Source organism: Lithobates pipiens, unplaced genomic scaffold (genome assembly GCF_037356315.1).
Source record: "Lithobates pipiens isolate NorthernLeopardFrog02 unplaced genomic scaffold, aLitPip1_a1.2 Scaffold_19, whole genome shotgun sequence".
Lineage (NCBI taxonomy): Eukaryota > Metazoa > Chordata > Amphibia > Anura > Ranidae > Lithobates > Lithobates pipiens.
The window spans coordinates 526,121,542-526,142,227 of record NW_027507764.1 but is presented as its reverse complement, the minus strand read 5'-3'; the positions used below and the strand labels follow the sequence as shown (position 1 = coordinate 526,142,227).

The 20,686-nt window shown below is 46.1% G+C and overlaps 1 protein-coding gene across 2 annotated transcripts in view; it reads left to right on the top strand.

Annotated features, from left to right (window-relative positions):
- The window catches only part of P2RX3 (purinergic receptor P2X 3), a 552,515-nt gene that overhangs the window by 330,371 nt on the left and 201,458 nt on the right, over nt 1-20,686 (top strand). For both annotated transcript variants that reach the window (XM_077493185.1, XM_077493186.1), the window contains exon 10: nt 14,489-14,554. In XM_077493185.1, coding sequence (XP_077349311.1) covers nt 14,489-14,554 — 66 coding nt within the window. The remainder of the gene's footprint in view (nt 1-14,488; nt 14,555-20,686) is intronic.

Below are 20,686 nucleotides of genomic sequence, written 5' to 3'. Positions count from 1 at the left end.
CATATAAAAAATATAGGTATACCTGTTAAAAACAAGCTTTGTCCTAAATGATCCTTCTAAAGGTGCATGAATACATCCTTAAGCATAGACAAAGACAAACAATGAACAAAAAAATTGAACAGTGCGATGCTCCAAGATCTGCGCATCGGCACTGTAGTGATTCTCCTGGACTGTACCGCACACCAGCCACTGTATTGTAATGCAGTGGCTTGTGTGAATTAGCCTTCACTCTTTACAATATGCTGAACACTCTACTGCAATCCACCTTGTATACTGTAGTGTATATGTTTACTTTACACAGCATCACACTCTGTGAGTGTGCTGTACAAATACACTCTGCCCAGCTCCACATTATACACTCTGCTGTACAGTATATACTTCATGCTTATCCTACTCTTTCATATATTCCCTCACACACTCTGTTGCACCTCCTTAAATTCACCAAACTTTTTTGTCATTGCGGTTGTGGACCGAACTGTTCCTAAACAGACAGTGATACATCAATAGCCATTGCAGCCCAAATGGCTGCTATGGGGCTTGTGGATAGAAGGGGGCCCCATTAGTGGGGCTGTTGAGAAAATGTAAACATACTAAATCTGTGTGACAGTTACACAAATATAGTACTGTATTATTAAGGGCTTGTTTACATTTGCAGTTGGGGCACAGTAAAACCCAGCGGTTGAGACACATTTTTACTGCCCCTCAACTGCTCCCCTTTTAGCTGCTGAGGCAGGGGTGCACATATGCCACAGCCTTGATGACCATTACAGTGAATGGGGTGGTGCTACAGCAACCCCCCAACTGCGCACAATACACTTGGTTGCAGTACCGTAGTCCAGCAATTTCATTCATAACAGCTGTGTTTCCTATAGAGTGATGCTGATTGGCCCACAGCTATCACATGGTACCTTGGCCAATCAAAACACCCTGTACAATGTGACCTGTAACCAATCACAAATCACTAGTAATTACAGCTGTTATGATGACCGTTCAAAACATTTGCTGTTACAATGATCATCATTGTAATAGCAATCAAAGTGTAAAAAAATAAACAAAAGAAAACAAAAACATGATCTCTATTATATAACAAAAATGAGTGTGGCCTCTGTAGTGAGTTACTAAATGTAAGGATCATTAAAAACTTGTACCATCATCCTGGAATCTATAAATAACAGGATTGGGAGCCCAGTCCCCAACTAGGCTGCCACAAGTACATGGGGGCAATTGGACCATCGCAGTACAGTAAAGCAATACAATTTTAAATATATGACCAATATAAAAAAATACAAAAGATTTTATTGATGCAAAACAAAATCAATCACAGATTAAAACATGGTAACATTTCATATATATATCATATATATATATTTATGGTGTAGAGCCCTCTGACCGATACGGATAAGGATGACAGACAAGGATAACATAAACTCGCTTACTTGAAATGGACCTGAAAGTGTGCCTTGGTCTAACGTACGGTATACCAAAATAAGGGGGCATACCATAAAATGAAATAAATATGAAATGGGTGAAATGAGTACTCATATGAGGAGTGTGCTAGGGTAAAGGCCTGAAAAAGGGGCGGGTGGGCGGGTATCGCGCACTGGAACCGACGAGGAAGGATGGGCGAACGGCTGCTTATATACCACCGGGCTCCACCCATAATTTCAGGCCACCATACTGGCCTTTCTATTTATGGTGTAGAGCCCTCTGACCGATACGGATAAGGATGACAGACAAGGATAACATAAACTCGCTTACTTGAAATGGACCTGAAAGTGTGCCTTGGTCTAACGTACGGTATACCAAAATAAGGGGGCAAAACACTCAGGTAGGGGAAGCATTTTATTGAACACAGACTGTTTACTGGGTAAGCTTGACAAAGGCCTGGGCCATCTCAATCTGCGGATTGGGTACGTAACGTGCAAAACAGGAGGACTTCCATCTACCCAACTTTTTAATAACATGGACCAGGACCCCTTGGCGGGAGGCCGTTGAAGCTGCCCCGATGCGAAACGAATGTCCTGAGTAGTGCGCAGGATTGAGGTGAAGGATGCCCAGGAGTATCCTGACATGCTCCATGAACTGGGCTGTGTTGAGAGGTTTTGAGTGAAAGGGTAGAAGTGGGCCAGTCCCTGGTTGATCGGCCAAAAGGGTCAACAAGCGGGAGAGGACAGTAACCGGACACCAGCGGTTGTAGGTCTTATAGAAATGTATGTCCGCCCCTGGGCCAAGCTGCTGTGTCTTGGAAACCGCTAAGTGCAAGATGAAGTGGTCCTCGAACCTGACTAGATGGTGCTTGCACAGCATACGTGCCGAGGGGCTACTGCAGGTAAACTCGCCTGGCCGCAGGAAGCCGTAGAAGGCCAGATGTATGGCTGCTTGCAGGACGACACTGACATGGAGACCGAAAGGTGAAGAGGCCAAAATCTCTGACATGTCCCTGAACACTTCGCCTGTGATAGGCAGCCGTTTGACGCTGGAAACTGGCCGACGTTTCTGAATGCCGCGCATGAGAGCCCGGACGGCGTGAAAGGTAAATAAGGAGGGCTTGGTAGGGTCCTGGAGGGACGTGAAGTGTTGTACCCCGGCCAAGTACAAGCGGATTGTGTTGAAGGATAATGCCAAGTCCGAATGGCAGTAGGAAAGGAAGGCAAGGACTTGTTTGACCCGGGAGGACTCTGTATTGTGAGATGATGTGAAGCGACTAAAGGCCCTCCAGGCCGACTGATAGGCCTTGCGGGTATTGTCTGAGAGGGAGTGATCGATGAGTTGCGTTGCTGCTGACAAGTGTGGGGCTAATCCAAGATCAGTTGAGACCAGTCCGGGATAGCTGCTGATGTTGGTTCGGCTCCGGGTACCTGATCAAAAAATGAAACAAAGTTAAAGCGGGAGAGAGCATCCGCCGCCTGATTAAATTTGCCGGGAACAAAGGAACAATGAAGGTTGAACTGAAACAATAATGAGAGCTGGGTCAGTCGCCGCAGGAAGGACATAATCTGTAGAGACCTGGACCTGCCTTTATTAACAATCTCCGCAGTGGCCAGGTTATCTGTAGAAAAGACCACCGTCTGGCCCGACCAGCTGCGGCCCCAGGTGTGTGCAGCGGCTACAATGGGATATAGCTCAAACAGGGAGGACGTCTCAGTGAAGCCAGGAATAGCCAGTATCTGTGGAGGCCAGGGGGCTGCGAGCCAGAGGTTGCCAAAGATCGCCGCAAAGCCCGTGGAGGCCGCCGCGTCGGTCACCACCCGAGGTGAAAGGGCGGACACGGAGGGGACGAACAGGGACACTCCGTTCCAAGAAGATAAGAATTCCTCCCACATGGCTAGGTCTGCCATAGCCGCGGAATCCAGGCTGAGTACTTGCTCCGGGTCCTGAGAGTGGGATAACAAGGCTAACAGGCGTGACACGAACGAGCGCCCCTGGGGGATGATGCGCATAGCAAAATTAAGCATACCAAGAAGGGACTGAAGTTGTCTCTTGGTACAAGTTCTGGCATGAGTGAAGTCCCTCAGGACCGTCCTGATGCGGGCCAGTTTATCCGGGGGAAGGCTGGCCTGCATAGTGTTGGTGTCTAGGCTGACCCCGAGGAAGGTGATAGCCTGCGACGGACCCTCCACCTTGTGCTCGGCGATGGGGACATTAAGATTATTGAAGACTACCCTCAACTTACCCAGATCTCGTGGAGGAGAGCCGGGTGGCTCTATCAGCAGGAAGTCATCCAGATAATGAATGACTTCCTGACACTGGGCTACATGTAACAAGATCCAAGCAAGAGCCTGCGCGAAGGTGTCGAAGAGCCAAGGACTACTTTTGGACCCGAACGTGAGTTTAGTGGCAAAGTAGTACCGCTGCCTCCACTTGATTCCATGCCAGCACCAGAGGGGCGGATGGATGGGAAGAAGTTTAAAAGCGTTTGAGATGTCGGCCTTGGAAAGCCAGGTACCTGTGCCTGTTTTAAGAATGGCCTGGATGGCCATGTCTACTGATGCATATTTAAGGGAGAATTCCTCAGAGGGAATAAGAGAATTGAGGCTGGGAACCGTGGAGGAATGAGGCGCTGACAAATCATAAACCAATCTGAGTTTATTAGAGAACTTGCCCTTGACAAGCCCAATAGGGCTGACTCGCCAGGTGCTGAAAGGGGGCTGTTCAAAAGGGCCGATGACAAAGTCCTGATCTAGCTCAGATTGCAGCAGTTGGTCGATGGCTTGTTCATCCGTGGCTGCTGACCGTAGGTTCTGGCATTCATGCGTGAAGTGAGGGAGAGAGACAAGTCCAGTGTGAAAACCTTCTGTGAAGCCCTGGACGAGGAAGGTGGACAGTGAGGGGGTAGGGTGACTGGAAAGGTAGATACTAAGCCATGCGACATTGAGCCGGCTCAGTCAGGACCTTTTGAGCTGCTTGACCTCACACATGAGCCGGGGGTGAGCTCTATGGCACTGGGTGCACACATGGAGCAGCCTACACTGACTGAAGTTACACGACCCGCTGTTGTAGTTATTGCAGATCGGAGCACCGCCCATGGTCTTAACTGGGCGCCCTAGCTTATCGGTCTGTGGCGGGCGAGCTGGTGCTTGCAGGCCCTGAGCGGTACCCGAGGTAGATGGACCGTCGAAGGGAGAGGCTGCCACTGAGGTAGCGCACCAGGCCGCAGTATGTGTTGCTGACTGGCATATTGCACACAGAGGGGACCGTAGCCCCGCGAAGTGGCGGCAAAACAGTTCGGTGTCCATGGTGCTCCAGTCCGTAGGGGTCTGGAACTGGGAGAGCCTGGCAGCTGCTCTAGCGGAGAAGGAGCGGTGATAGTCATAGAATGAAAACCCGCCGTACTTGTACCCCAGGTCAACTACCACATGGAGGTACCGATCTAGCTCCTCCCTTCTGCCAGGGGAGGCTGAGCAAATGATGTCCCTCATCATGCCGAAGGCCAGGGAAAACTCGGTGATAGAGAGTTTCCTGTCTAGTCTGGGATCCTTGGCCTTGAGGACCACTGATACGTCCCCCCAAGTATATGCCTTATTCTCTGCCAGCTCGTGAATCGAGATCAGAAGAGAAGACAAATTGACGTCCTTGCCCTCTAATATGTCTTTTCTGATGTTTGCTGACACCAAATGAGATGGGTACACTATTGGTGCACCTCCGGAGATACCTGCGGGAAGACTAACAACTGGCTGGGATGCTGGCACTGGCGGAGAAACAGAGGGGTGGGTCTCGAGGAGGGCCACTCGGCCCTGTAGATCGGACATCGAGGTTGTGAGGGACGACACCAGGGTGTGGAGCTGCGAGATAGAGGAGGCGATGGAGCCCAATGAGGCCTGCTGAGCCGAAGCCTCCACCACCGCGGGGGGAGGAAACAGGAGCCGGAAAAGCTCTGCCTTTCTGGCTGTGAGCTGGAAAGGGGACGCCCCTGCGTCTCAGCTCGGCTGTCAGCCTGGGAATGGTCCATGCTCTGAAGGCCCTTTGACTGCCATTTTCTGAAACGGATGGGGACAATGGAGCCGTGAGGTCCTCGCTGTCAGCCTGGGACATGGTAACAGAACGTGGGTCTGATGAGGCTACGCTCTCTGATCCGGGTTTTCTCCTAATACGGACCTACAAGGGGTGACATGGATTATAACTGGTTGGAGACTCCTACAGAAATACCTGTTTTAAGGAAGGATGCTTTGCTGAAGGGCGTTTTCCCCCTAGATGATTTATGCTTACCGAAGGAGGCACCGTCCGACCAGGTGCAGGCTGGACCTACTGAACTCGACTGACCTGAGGAGATGAAGGTGAAGTTTTTGTTTGAGACTCGCACCTGATGAAGGCTAGCTAACAGTGGAGGTGAGACTTCAGACATGAGATGAAAATGACACCAATGAAAGAAACAGATGAAATTTCTCTTCTCTTCCCCCCTACCCCCTTTATTATATATATATTTTCCCCCCTCTTCTTTTTTTTTTTTTTTTTTTTTTTTGTGAAATGAGGCTGACGAGCAAGGGCCCCCCGATAGGAATCCAACATTGAAGAATCAACTGGACTAGAAGCGGGAAGCGATACGTGACCGTGAAATGAGTAAATCTGCCATGACAGAGATCCGAATCGCCATGCCACAGACTTGCGACCGAGCACGAAACGGAAACTGGAGCATGTACTGAAATGAGGCCAATCCTGGGGCACGCCGGGACGAATTGGATCGTAAATGTGATTTATTCGTACCGGAACGTGATAGGTGAAATGAAATGAAACCCATGACAAAGACTGGAATCAGAAGACGAGCCCATGCACCTAACAGATGAATCCTGTCTTTGGAGCATGTACTGAAATGAGGCGTAGCAGCTGGGCACACCGGGACGAATCGGTGCATCCAATAAATGCAACAAGATTCGAATCGGAGCGTAATAAGTGACAGAAATGATATCCCATGACAGAGACAGGAATCAACGACTGGACTGATGGTAGCAACAAAGAATCCGTCTCTGGCGCATGTACTGAAATGAGGCGTAGCAGCTGGGCACACCAGAATGAATCGGTGCATAACAATATGCGACAGGATTCGAATTGGAGTGTAATAAGTGACAGAAATGATGTCCCATGACAGAGACAGGATTCAAGGACTGATCTGTAGGTTTACAAGAGAATCCGTCTCTGGAGCATGTACCGAAATGAGGCGTAGCAGCTGGGCGCACCAGGACGAATCGGTGCATAGAGGAATGCGACAAGACTCGATTTGGAGCGTAATAAGTGACAGAAATGGTATGCCATGACAAAGACAAGAATCGGGGACCGTGCGTGATCCTGCGAGTGATTCAGTCTCTGGAGCATGTACAGAAATGAGGCCGAACCCTGGGGCACTTCAAAGCGAATCGGTGCACCGGAGGTGCGACAGGATTCGCGCCGGAGCGCGACTAGTGACAGAAATGATTTTGAAACAGTAGAAATGACTGGGACTGAAATGAATGAAACGAGATGAAAAATGAGACACATAACATAATTGCATGAATGAAGAGACATATTCGAACTGGAGTAGACCAAGCGAAACGTGCTGACTGTTTGCCTTGTCGTAACAAGCAGTCGGCTGTGAGTCGAACGATTCGACCGCTACAAATAGAAATGCTCGGGCAGTCGAACGGTTTCGACTGCCGTACCTGCGAATGAATCGCCTGACGTGGCGAAATCGAACGTGTCGAATGATGATAACGACTACATCGAAAGTAGAACATAGTGACATGCGTACGAGGCCACCGAAAACATTCGATATGAAAGGACCGAGCGGCTCGTGAGTATAAGCATGATGACGGTACATCGAAAACATAATGAAAAGAGGGTGCCGAAGCCCTACCTGCGACAGCCGGCCCGAGGCGTAGCGACAAATTCGACGGGTACAACGACACTCCGACGGCGAAAACCTACGGATGCTGATGGATGAGAGACGGTTTGTCAAAAAATTTGGAGACGAATAACGCGGGAGCTGACGAACAGGCTCACTGCGTCTGGTCTGGATAGTCGGCCCTTGATATCTGACGTATCAGGTATCGCGCACTGGAACCGACGAGGAAGGATGGGCGAATGGCTGCTTATATACCACCGGGCTCCACCCATAATTTCAGGCCACCATACTGGCCTTTCTATATATATATACATATACATATATTATATATATATATATATATATATATATATATATATATATATATATAAAACCAGAAAAAACATAAAAATAGTTTAACCCCAGAGGGGGAGAATCACAGTAGGGCAATTGATCACAGGTGGCATCTCTCTCTTCTAGTTTCACAGACAATAGCCACTTCATCAGGAGGACGTCTGTAATGTCTGTAATTTAATTAACCACTTCAGCCCCGGACCATTTTGCTGGCCAAAGACCAGACCACTTTTTGCGATTCAGCTCTTTAACTGACAATTGCGCGGTCATGCAATGTGGTTCCCCACAAATAGAGCTTTCTTTTGGTGGTATTTGATCACCCCTGCGGTTTTTATTTTTTGCACTATAAACAAAAATAGAGCGACAATTTTGAAAAAAACGCATTATTTTTTACTTTTTGTTTCCTGTAGTGATTCCTGTGTAAATGACACTGGCAGTGAAGGGGTTAACCAGTGGGTAGCAGTGTAGGGGTTAAGTGTTCCTAGGGGTGTGTTACTAACTGTTGGGGGCTGGGCTTTCTTTTAGTGAACACTGATCTCTGCTCCAATTACATGGAGCAGAGATCAGCATCTACTTGTTGCTAGGCAGAACGGGGAGATGCTGTTTACAACGGCATCTCCCAGTTCAGGTGCCCAGTGAGATGATCGTGGGTATGCCTGCGGCGATCGAGTCCGCAGGACCCGCGACCGGACTCACGGGGGGTCGTGATGGCAGAGCGGCATTTAAGTTATGTACGCCAATATGCCTGTCCGTGCTATTCTGACGACGTACATCAGCGTGCGCTGGTCGGGAAGTGGTTAACAGATTGATCAGAAAAACAATATAATTGCCTGAGTGCATACACAATAGGAAACTTATAATATAGCATCATGATTGAACAAAATATTTATGTAGATGGGGGGGGGGGGGTGGGTAAGGCTGCTTACTCACGTCTTGGCAGGCACCAGGCACAGGGGGTGGGGGGCTACCAATCATGATGAATTGTAATCTGGGTAAATAAGGCAAAAGGAATAGTTATGCTGTGGACTTGCGAAAACACAAACTAGTGGACCAGTGAAAAATGGTGAATAGAGTGGTAGAGAGGGATATGGGGCTGGAGTCGATAGTGAAAATTGAATGGAAAAGTGAATTGAATTGTGGTCAAAATATGTCATGTGCACATTAAAGCGGGAGTCTGCCGTTTGTTTTTTTTTAAAAGCCAGTAGCTACAAATACTGCAGCTGCTGACTTTTAAAATAATGACACTTACCCGCCTAGCGCGTCCGCGATGTCGGCACCCGAAGCCGATCTCTCGATCATCTCTCGGGTGCTGCCGCCACCATCTTGGGTATGGGAATCAGGAAGTGGAGTCTTGCGGCTTCATTTCCCGGGTTCCCTACTGCGCATGCGCGAGTCGCGCTGTGCAATAAGGATGGTCCCCGCTGTCTCTGGGATCCGTGTGTTTTCCAGCAGGCAGCGGGGGACCTTTGGAAAGGGGCGTCGATTCTGCGGAAAGGAGCGTAGCTTCTGCAGAATCTGCGCCAGAAGTGGGTGCAGATATCTGTACTGTACAGGTACCTGCACCCCCCTCCCCCCTAAAAGGTGCCAATTGTGGCGCCGGAGGGGGGGAGGGTTCCAATGAGCGGAAGCTCCACTTTAGGGTGGACCTCCGCTTTATTAAGGAAATGCGAATGAGAAAAATCAGTAAGTGAATAAAAAAAAATGTAATGTGGAGTGAAAAGGGTGTTGAAAGTGGGGCATGGTGGAAGTTGGGGAGTGAAGGGATGGGTAATAGGAGGTGAGACGGAGGAAGGAGTGGGGGAAGGGGGAGAGGGGGGAAAGAGACAAGACCAGACAGGGAGGAAGTAGGAAGAGGAGGGGGGGGGATAGAGGGAAGGGAAGGAACAATGGAAAAATGGAAAAAGGAAAGAAAACAAAGAAAAGGGGAGGGGGGGGGTTGTGAGGGACAATTAAAAGAGAATGAAGCCAAGTGGAATATTCAGTGAGTAGGGGATACGGCAAGTACCTGGTAATGGTGTAAAGAGTTTAGGGGTCCCAGTGGAGGCAATCCCACTGGGGGAAATGGTTACATAGTTACATAGTAGGTGAGGTTGAAAAAAGACACAAGTCTATCAAGTTCAACCTATGTGTGCGAAAAAGTTTTATCCCTATTGTGTGGTCACCAGTATGGTATTTGTACATTTAAATCATATTTTCTCTCAAGCGTCTCTTCTCCAGAGAGAATAAATTCAGTGCTTGCAACCTTTCCTCATAACTAATATCCTCCAGGCCCTTTATTAGCTTTGTTGCCCTTCTTTGTAGTCACTCCATTTACAGTACATCCTTCCATTAGGACTGATGCCCAGAACTGGACAGCATATTCCAGCTGCGGCCGGACCAGAGTCTTGTAGAGCGGGAGAATTATCGTTTTATCTCTGGAGTTGATTCCCTTTTTAATGCATGCTGATATTCTGTTTGCTTTGTTAGCAGCAGCTTGGCATTGCATGCCATTGCTGAGCCTATCATCTACTAGGACCCCCAGGTCCTTTTCTATCCTAGATTCCCCCAGAGGTTCTCCCCCCAGTGTAAAGATTAACTTTTTTTTTTAATGTTCAGTCTTTTTTTTTTGTATATAAAGCAAAAAACAAAACAAAAACCCAGTGGTGATCAAATACCACCAAAAATAAGCTCTACTTGTGTGAAAAAAATTATATAAATTATATTTGTGTACAGTGTTGCATGACAACATAATTGCCAGTTTAATGAGCACAATGCTGAATAGCAAACAATGGCCTGGTCATGAAGGGAGTAAAACGTACCCAGAGCTCAGGTGGTTAGAAAAAACATTGATCTATTATTTGTGCAGTATAAGAGGCCTCAGCATGTCCCATGAAATCTCAAGCCGTGATGCAATTTTTTTGAAGATTGCTGCAGTCCCATCAGACCTCAGATACTGAGGTTCAGAGTGAATCCCAACACTGTATCTGCGGTTTGGTAATGCACACGGTCGGAATTTCCAACAGAAAAAGTCCAACGGGAGCTTTTCATCGTATATTCTGACCATGTGTATGCCCCATCAGACTTTTTATATTGAAAATTCTGACGGACCTAGAAAGAGAGCATGTTCTATATTTTTTCGACAGAACATATTCCTATCGGGAAAACTGCTCGTCTATATGCTGTTCAGACATACCAAAAACAACGCATTCTCTGAAGCAAGTACGAGACCGAAGCTATTGGCTACTGGCTATTGAACTTCCTCTTTCTAGTCCCGTCATACGTGTTGTATGTCACCGCGCTCTTGACGGTCGGAATTTGGTGTGATCCAGCGGAAAACCGGTCGTGTGTACAGGGCATTCGTTAATTTTTTTCAGTAAAAGGGACTTTTTTTCCTAGAAGGGGGGACTTTCTGCTGAATAAGTATTTCTTATGCCGTGTACACACGTATCAGACTATCCGGCGGACTTAGTCTGGCGGACAAACCGCCGGACTTCCCGAACGAGCTATCTGCTTTTGCAAACCGCCGTACTTTTGAAATGAACGGACTTGCCCACACACATGGAGGAAAGTCCGCTCATTTTGAGCGTGGCTCCAGGTAGCCGGGACCAGCGAAGGAAGCGTTGCTGGCCCCGTCACCTGGTATGGCCTTAAAGGGGAATCCCTACGCAGAATATACGCCGTGGGGGTAATAAACTATTTTAACCCTTGTGTTGTGTTTTTTTACATTTTTTTCACAGGTGAATAGGTAGGGGTACATTGTACCCCATACTCATTCACATAGGGTGGGGGGCCACTATCTGGGGGCCCCCTTATTAAAGGGGTTTCCGATAAGCCCCCCGCCTGCAGACCCCGACAATCAACGGCCAGGGTTGTCGGGAAGAGGCCGTTGTCCTCATCAATATGGGGACAAGGTGCATGGCCCCCCCTTCCCCAAGGCCCCCCCCATGTTGAGGGCACGCAGCCTGGTATGGCTCAGGAGGGGGGCACTTGCTCGTCCCCACCCCCCTTCCTGGCCGGCCGGGTAGCGTGCTCAGATAAGGGTCTGATATGGACCTGGGGGGGCCCCCCATGCCGTTTTTCCGGTGTAGGGATTCCCCTTTAAGTCCATACCAGGTGACGGGGCCAGCGACGCCTCCTTCGCTGGTCCTGGCTACCTGGAGCCACGCTCAAAATGAGCGGACCTTTCTCCGGGCAGGAAAAGTCCGTTCATTTCAAAAGTACGGCAGACTAGCATACGGCCGTATTGGCTGCCGGACTAGCACACACACGCCCGTATTGTACGCCGAAATGCCAGTCCGGCGGATAGATTGATGTGCAAAACTACTTTCTTAGTCCGCCGGACTTTTGGGTAAAAAAAGTCAGCTGGAGCCCACACACGGGCGGATTGTCTGGCGGACTTGAGTCCGTCAGACTTTTCCACCGGATTGTTTGATCGTGTGTACGGGGCTTTAGATATGCATGTGTGCAGACTCACTCTTGCTTCTAAAGGACAAGATTTATTTTTGTGGGGGTTTGCTTGAGGGAAATGGATTTTTTGCTTTTAGGGTCTTGCATTTTTAGGGGGGAAAAAAAGAAGATTTTGCCTGAGTGAATGTTATTTTTCTCATAGGAGGGATATTTGTTTATGCTGAAATGGTGAAGATTTGTAGAAGAAGGGGTTTACTTTGGAGGGGGCTGCTTGAGGGAAGGGGAGATTTCTTGTGGGAAGGTGATTACCCAAGGGGGTTTGGAATTTTTTTTAACAGGGAGAATTTTTGCTATAGGGTAGTTGTTTTGGGGAGGAATTTTTGCTTGAGGTCTAGAGAGGGGACGTTTCTTATATTTGTTGTGTGTTAAGTTCAACTTGCAATCACACTCTACAATGTACAGGACAGCATACAAAGTTTAGAGATCATAGATAATGACTGTCTTAAAACTAAGCCCAATGAAGTCCCGTCAAAAAGTGCCAAATGTGGTAGTGGAGGGGGGTGAAAACTAGCGGAGCTTCCCCTTTTGGGTGGAGCACTGCTTTATTAATAGTCAAGTAGAATACTTAGGTGGATTCATTTAAGTAAACAAGTATATCATTGTAACCACAGCATTAATACATTATAGTGCATATCTAGGTGAGTAGGGAACAATTAGAGCCCCTGTCAGTTTTTGTTTTTTTTCCTGTCTGTGGCCTATTTCAGAGATGTTGGCACTAGGACAGTGCAGAAAGGTGTGCGGATGATGTCACGATCTCTTACTCAGAGCTATTCGGAGGAAGATTTGTGTTCATTAATAGCATACAAAGCTTGTAAATAGCTGAGCAGCATTTAGCCCAATTTGATTTTGTTCCAGGAGCATGACCCATCCTGCTGCCAGAATACAGCGCTGTATACTGTACATAGCTTAGACTACATACAGGTTATACAGCACACACAGCGTGCACATGTACTAGTGAAGTTTTTTGATACAAACTATTTAAACTACACTAATAGCCAATTCAGTCTGCCAGACATTATTTTCTAATTGACCTAATGCTTTCTGCAGTATTTTGCCAGAGCTCAAGTTAACCACTTCAATACAGGGCACTTAAACACCTTCCTGCCCAGACCAATTTTGAGCTTTCAGCGCTGTCGCACTTTGAATGACAATTGCGCGGTCATGCTACACTGTACCCAAATGAAATTTTAATAATTTTTTCCCCACAAATAGAGCTTTCTTTTGGTGGTATTTGATCACCTCTACGGTTTTTATTTTTTGCGCTACAAATAAAAAAATACCGAAAATTTTGAAAATAAAAATGTTTTTTTTTTTGTTTCAGTTTCAAAACTTTGTAAATAAGTACGTTTTCTCCTTCACTGATGGGCACTGATGGGGCTACACTGATGGGCACTGATAAGGCGGCACTGATGGGCACCAATGTGGCACCAATGAAGTGGCACTGATGGGTGGCACTGATGGGCGACACGGATGGGCGACACGGACGGACACTGATAGGTGGCACAAATTGGCACTGATAGCTGGCATGGATGGGCATGGATGGGCGGCACAGATGGGCATGGATAGGCGGCACAGATGGGCATGCATAGGCGGCACAGATGGGCATGGGTGGGCACTGATAGGCGGCACAGGTGGGCACTCATAGGCGGCACAGGTGGGCACTCATAGGCGGCACAGGTGGGCACTCATAGGCGGCATTGGTGTTATACTATAGTAATGGATGCCAATCAGTGCCAAACAATAATGCATGCCAATCAGTGATGCCCATTGTGGGCACTGATTGGCATCCATTATGGGCACTGATTGGCATCCATTGTGCTGACTGGCATCCCTGGTGGTCTAGGGAGGATTACCTTTTCCCTGGTGGTCTGGTGGCGTCCCTGGTGGTCCAGTGTGGGCATCCTCGGGGGGGCTGTGCTGATAATCGATCAGCACAGACCCCCCCTGTCAGAGGAGCAGCCGATCGGCTCTCCTCTACTCGCGTCTGACAGACGCGAGTGAGGGAAAGCCGATCACCGGCTCTTCCCATTTACACTGTGATCAGCCGTGATTGGACACGGCTGATCACGTGGTAAAGAGTCTCCAACGGAGACTCTTTACCGAGATCGTAGTTGCCGGGTGTCAGACTGACACCCTGCAACAACGAACGTCGCGATGCGTGCCCCCGGGGGCGCGCAGCGGCTCATAATCCTGATCACGTCATATGACGTCCGGTCAGGATTATGAAACCACTTTGCCGTCAATTGCCTATAGGGCGGGCGGCAAGTGGTTAAATTATAATTTTTACCATTTATGGACAGCTTTACTCTGAATGCAACAGTTATCTGTAACTATGTAGTGGGGGTACCTGTCATCTTTTTTGATAATGATTTTCTTATTTGCCCTTCTTGTTTACAGGCAGGGAAGTTTAATATCATTCCAACTCTCATCAATATTGTGGCAGCCTTTACATCTGTGGGTGTGGTGAGTTATTCTTTACATTTGAATTATACAAAAAAGCGACCTAAGATACTGTTACTGTATGATATTAGTATTAGAACCTCAATTTTTTTTTTTTTATTTGACACGGGTTCCCCTTAATATCCATGTCAGACCTGAAGGGCCTGGTAATTGAATTTAGGGGAACCCCCACGCTTTTTTTTATTTTTATCAATGAATGAATGAATTGTCGGCTAATACAGAGAACACTCATTGAGTGTTCTCTGTATTACGGGGAGCCGACAATTTAGCCGCAAGTGATTTTAAAAGACTTTTTTCCTGCACAAATTACACTTTGTGCAGGGACAGTTCTAAGCACCAGAAACATGCGCCCCTTCACAGGCATACTATAGATACCCCCCAGCTACGAAATTTAAAGGAATATTACACTTTTATTGTTTCACTTTAATCATTATTAAAATCACTACTCCTGAAAAAACAGCCGTTTTTAAAACTTCTTTTTGCATTGATCCATGTCCCCTGGGGCAGGACCCAGGTCCCCAAACACTTTTTAGGACAGTAACCTGCATATTAAAATGAGCACTTTAGATTGTGAACGTTCGAGTCCCATAGACTTTAATAGGGTTCTAAAGTTCACACGAAGTTTAGGTCTGTTCGCAGGTTCTGGTGCGAACCGAACAGGGGGGTGTTCGGCTCATCCCTACTGGAGAGTGGAAAATCTGGTGCAGCTCTGCATAGAAACCAATCATCTTTCAGTTTATTTTGAATTGAACAAGCTGAAGTTAGTAGTTGATCCCATGCACAGCATCACCAGATTTTGTAAATAAACCCCTACATATTTTCTGAAAGCAGAGATGCCCCCCCCCCCCCTTCCAGCCATTTATCAAATGCAAATTTTCAAGCATAATATAGTTTAAAGAATTTGAGTGCACACAAATAATATAATACCCACATATTTGGGGTAAAATATAAAAGATGATGTTATGTCAAGTAAATAGGTACTTAACATTTCACACTTTAAAATTGTGCATGCTTGTGGAATAGTAACAAACTATGGTACATTCAGTTAACCATGTAGTCAATGTTTTCAAAGCCTTTACAGGTTACCTATTTAGCGTTACACAGGAGGTCTGGTGCTAGAATGATTGTTTTTACTCTGATGGTAAGTCCTAGGGACGGAAAGTGGTGAAAGAATAAGTATAGCTATAGAAGCTATACCATAACTCTATGAATGAAACAGGATCTATGTTTTATTCATGTGTTTTATTCATATAAGTTATAGTACTGCTACACCAGAAGATAATGGAAGTGGAGTTAGGGTGGCATCAGATGATTTCAAGAAATGCAGGAGCCAGCAACACAAAGGACACTTCAGACTAATAGTAATGTCACTTGTGATTCATTTTTAAATTAAACTTTCGATTTAAGCTGACTTATGATTAACTCTTAGCCCTTGTACACACGATCGGACATTCCGACAACAAAATCCATCTGATCTTTTCCGACGGATTTTGTCCAAAACTGGTGTTGCATACACATGGTCGGACAAAGTTGACGGAAAATCTTATCGTTCTTAACCTGATGACGTTATTTCGTTACGACGGGACTACGTTCAGGCTAGTAGCCAATAGCTTTGGTCTAGGAATTTGATCTGAGCATGCGTGGCACACTGTGCGATCGAAATTCTCTACAAACGATCGGACAAAGTCCGATCGGATCATGTTGTTGGAAAATTTTTATATCTAGCTCTCAAACTTTGTTGGTCGGGCATTCCGACGGAAAAAGTCAGATGAAGCCCACACACGGCCGGATTATCCGACAACACGGTCCGATCGGAAATTTTCCGTCGGAAATGTCCGACCGTGTGTACAAGGGCTGTTTTCTAAGGCCCTTTTCACTGGCTACTCTACAAAGATAACTGTACTAGCCATCAGATTGGTATTTTCTTTTTGTATGTCATTAATGGCACTTCCAGCAGTAGAATGCTAGGTACGGCTAAAAATATAAAAGACAGCCCAGAAACAGCACCTGCTAGTAGCTAACCAAAACCCTCCATATTGTAACAAGCTCAGTTATTAGCCCTGTGTCTAGGTGTTCGGACTTAGAAATTGCCCCCTAGAAATACTAGTCTAATTTAAACAAGTTTCTGCCTTGGTGACAGACCAGATAATTTAGATCCTTTTAGTTCACCAAGTTTCAGTCATCAAGTGCATGCTGTTCTTTTGCTGTGTGTGAATTTGTCTGCAAAAAAAAAAAAAAAAAAAAAGAAAATCATTAAAATCAATTCAATTTATCTCATATTTCTTTATAAGCAGTCAATATTTTAGGAATGTACAAAATAATAATGAGGGGAACTCTAAACTAGCCAGTAAGTTAAAAGAAGACAACGTATGTGGAAAAGTTAAGATCAGGAATGTAAATAATTTGAGGAAGATCTTTCTGTGATGATGGCATGCTATTTTATAGTTCCATGACATTCCTGTGTGCATTCATTCACAGAACCATCTCCCTCTGCTGCAGTGTTAGCCAGTGAAAAAATTGTGATAAAACAGCACAAAAAGACCCAACTAAATCTAACTACTAAATATCGAAAAACATATTTTACTCATATGTTGAATAAATCATGTTTTTTTTCTCAGATAGTATTGTAAAAGTCTAAGTACCAGTCTGAGGCTGGGTTCAAACTATCGAGAATTGGATGTGGGTTTCCCAAACATTGGCTTGTTTACTGACTACATTTCCATTTGATCCCTACTTGCTTATCTGCTACTGGACCCCAGCTTGCTCACCTCCTCGTGGGGTGATCCTGAGGACCATGATCTGGTACTAACATGCAGCAAAATCCATCTCAACCATCAGGAGCTCTGGTGAACTCTGGTTAGAACTTAGACTCCGCACCTCAGGTAAGCCCAGGTCATTCATCAGGGTGACTGCCTGTGTACCTATCCTGCTGGTCAGTGGTGGTTCCACTACTGCAACTGCAACTGGTCTTTCAGCCTGACCCCTGATCGTGACAGCATGACACAGCGTGCAAGGGTCAAAAGTGTATAAACCACAAGGATAAGGAAAGCAGAAACAGTGCAGGCTTCCCTCTTCTGCCTAGTACAGGCCTTCCTCCTCAGTACAGATCTACCCCCAGTTTAGATCCCCCAGTACAGTTCCTGCCAGTACAGGTCCCTTTTGTACACGCTCCCAGTATAGATCTTCCCCTCCATGAAACACACTCACCAGTCAAACCAGGCAGTTCAAAGTGTAAGGAAGACCTTCCTTGACTGTGTCATGTGACTGGAGCCAAGGAGGAGATAAGGAGATCCTGTAAACTGCAGCTGCCTGGGTCTGGACCAAATGGGTAGTAGGAGTGGAGGTTGCAGTGCTACTGCAAATATTCTGGGAAGATTGAATCTTCGTATTTTCTACCCCTTAGCTACACCCCTCTTATTAACATTGTTCCATAAGGGGAAAGGATTTAAGTTTTCTACTCAAACCTGTTCACTGTTCCCATAGCCAAGCCCCACCTTCGATCCTAAGGCAGTCAATGTCTTTATTTAAGTTCAAAAAAATTGCATGGAATCCACCAGGTCTGTCATTGTCATTCTTTTACCAGGGAGACTTTCTAACCTCTGTGGACATCAACCATAGCTCCATCTTTCCAGTACCTCAACGTTACCTGCGTTTTGTTGTGGGCACACAACACTGCCAGCTGTATCCCTATTAGTATGATATGTCCATTGGCCTGTCCAGATTCCACAAAGGTTCAGTTGGATCCTAAACCTCCAGAATTCAGCACTGGATCCTATTCATGGCTTGGACATCTACAATTATTACAAATTGTTATCCAAAACATTTTCTTGTAGCTAACTATTCGTTTGTGTGATTTTACTCCATCTAGTGGCGATATTGTGCCTTTGCAGTGTCTTTTGCTATTTATACCATGTCTAATTATATATAGATTTTAGAAATATTTAAGTTTGGAGAGTTTTAGAGCATGTGCATACTAGTTATTTTTTAAACAAAAATGTTATCATATTTTATGGATTTAAAACAATGGAGCCAGTGCCCTGTATCCTATATAAGCACAGGAACTATGCTCCTCTGTAAGAGCTGGTTCACACAGGAGCGACTCAGATCCGACTTCAGGTCGCCCCTAGTCGCCTCAGGTCGGACAACATGTAAAAATCAATGTAAGCGAATGAGAGCCGTCTTAATGCACACTACTGAAGTCGCTCCGACTTCAGAAAAGGTTCCTGTACTACTTCAATCCGACTTGTAGGCGACTGGTACCCATTGATTTCAATGGAGGTCGCCTCCAAGTCGGATCTCACAGAATTATCAGCTCTCAAGAGGGAACTCCACGCCAAATTTATGAAAAAAAATTGGCGTGGGTTCCCCCTCCGAGAGCATACCAGGCCCTTAGGTCTGGTATGGATTCTAAGGGGAACCCCCTACACCGAAAAAAACCCCAAAATTGGCGTGGGTTCCCCCCAGATCCATACCAGACCCTTATCCGAGCACGCTACCCAGCCGGCCAGGAAAAGGGGTGGGGACGAGCGAGCCCCCCCCCCTCCTGAGCCGTTCCAGGCCGCGTGCGACTTAAAGCCGTGTTGTAAGTCGTCCCAGGTCGTGTCTAAGTCGCGTTCAAGTCGTCTCCAAGTTGCCTCACAAAGTTGTGTCGCCCCTGTGTGAACCGGCTTTAAAGCTTGAAAAAGGTCACAAACCAAAAATTTGTTGCCTCGTTAGAGAACCTGGAAACAGGTGCTGAGCAGAGCTCATGCATCCCAGCCATAAGGATGCTGTTGGCTTTCATTCACATGTGAGATTTCTTCATCTTTACGGGGTAAACAAATAAAATGTAATATACTGCAGCTAGAAAATCTCTAAAGCTGGCCCTACACCTATAGATTATCTGCAGATTTTCTATGGTTAGATGGAAAAAGTGCAACAGATTTCTCAATGTTCCCTAAACTGTGGGGATGGAGGAATCTCCCACTTTTTACATCTAACCATAGAAAATCTGCAGGAAATCTATAGGTGTATGACCAGCTTTAATGTGATTGCTTCAATGGCTTTCTTTTTTTTAGGTCTTTTTTTTGTGTAGTTTCACGTGGCGATCGGGCCTGTAGCACACTTTCTGTCTTAGGTCATATCCACTTTGGTTGGAGGAGCAACAGAGAAATCTTTGCACAGCAACATTGCCAATCTGGGGAGAGGGTAGTGTTAGATGGACTACCTAATTTAGATGTACTTCAAGGAATTTCAACAAATTAAAGCCAAACTCCAGCTAACATTTTTGTAAAGTCGTGCTTTGGTCATTCTGCAAAAATTTAAAGTCAGCAGCTACAAAAACTGTAGCTGCTGACTTTTAATAAGCAGACACTTACAGTGCCTTGAAAAAGTATTCAGGCCTCTTGAAATTTTCCACATTTTGTCATGTTACAACCAAAAACGTAAATCGATTTCATTGAGATTTTGATGTGATAGACCAACACAAAGTAGCACATAATTGTGAAGTGGAAGGAAAATGATAAATGGTTTTCAAAATGTTTTACAAATAAATATCTGAAACGTGTGGCATGCATTTGTATTTAGCCCCCTTTACTCTGATACCCTTAACTAAAATTAACTGGAATTTCAGAAGTCAGCTAATTAGTAAATAGAGTCCACCTGTGTGTAATATAATCTCAGTATGAATACACCTGTTTTGTGAAGCCCTCAGGGGTTTGTTAGAGAACCTTAGAGCCGGTTCACACAGGGGTGACCCGTCAGGCGACTCAGCCGCCTGACAAGTTGCGCCCCGCTCTGTGCCATGAAACCGTTCTAATAGGAGCGACTCAAGTCGCTCCGACTTAGAAAAAGGTTCCTGTACGACTTTTGGGGTGACTTGCATTGACTTCTATACAGAAGTCATTTTGCAAGCCGCCGCTAAAGTCGGATCCCGGTCGCCTGAGGCAGATGCGCTGCAAGTCGTGTTGCCTCAGTGTGAACGGGCTCTTAGTGAACAAACAGCATCATGAAGGCCAAGTAACACACAGGACAGGTCAGGGATAAAGTTGTGAAGAAGTTTAAAACAGAGTTAGGTTATAAAAAAATATCCCAAGCTTTGAACGTCTCACGGAACACCGTTCAATCCATCTGAATCAATATGAAAATTGAAAAAAT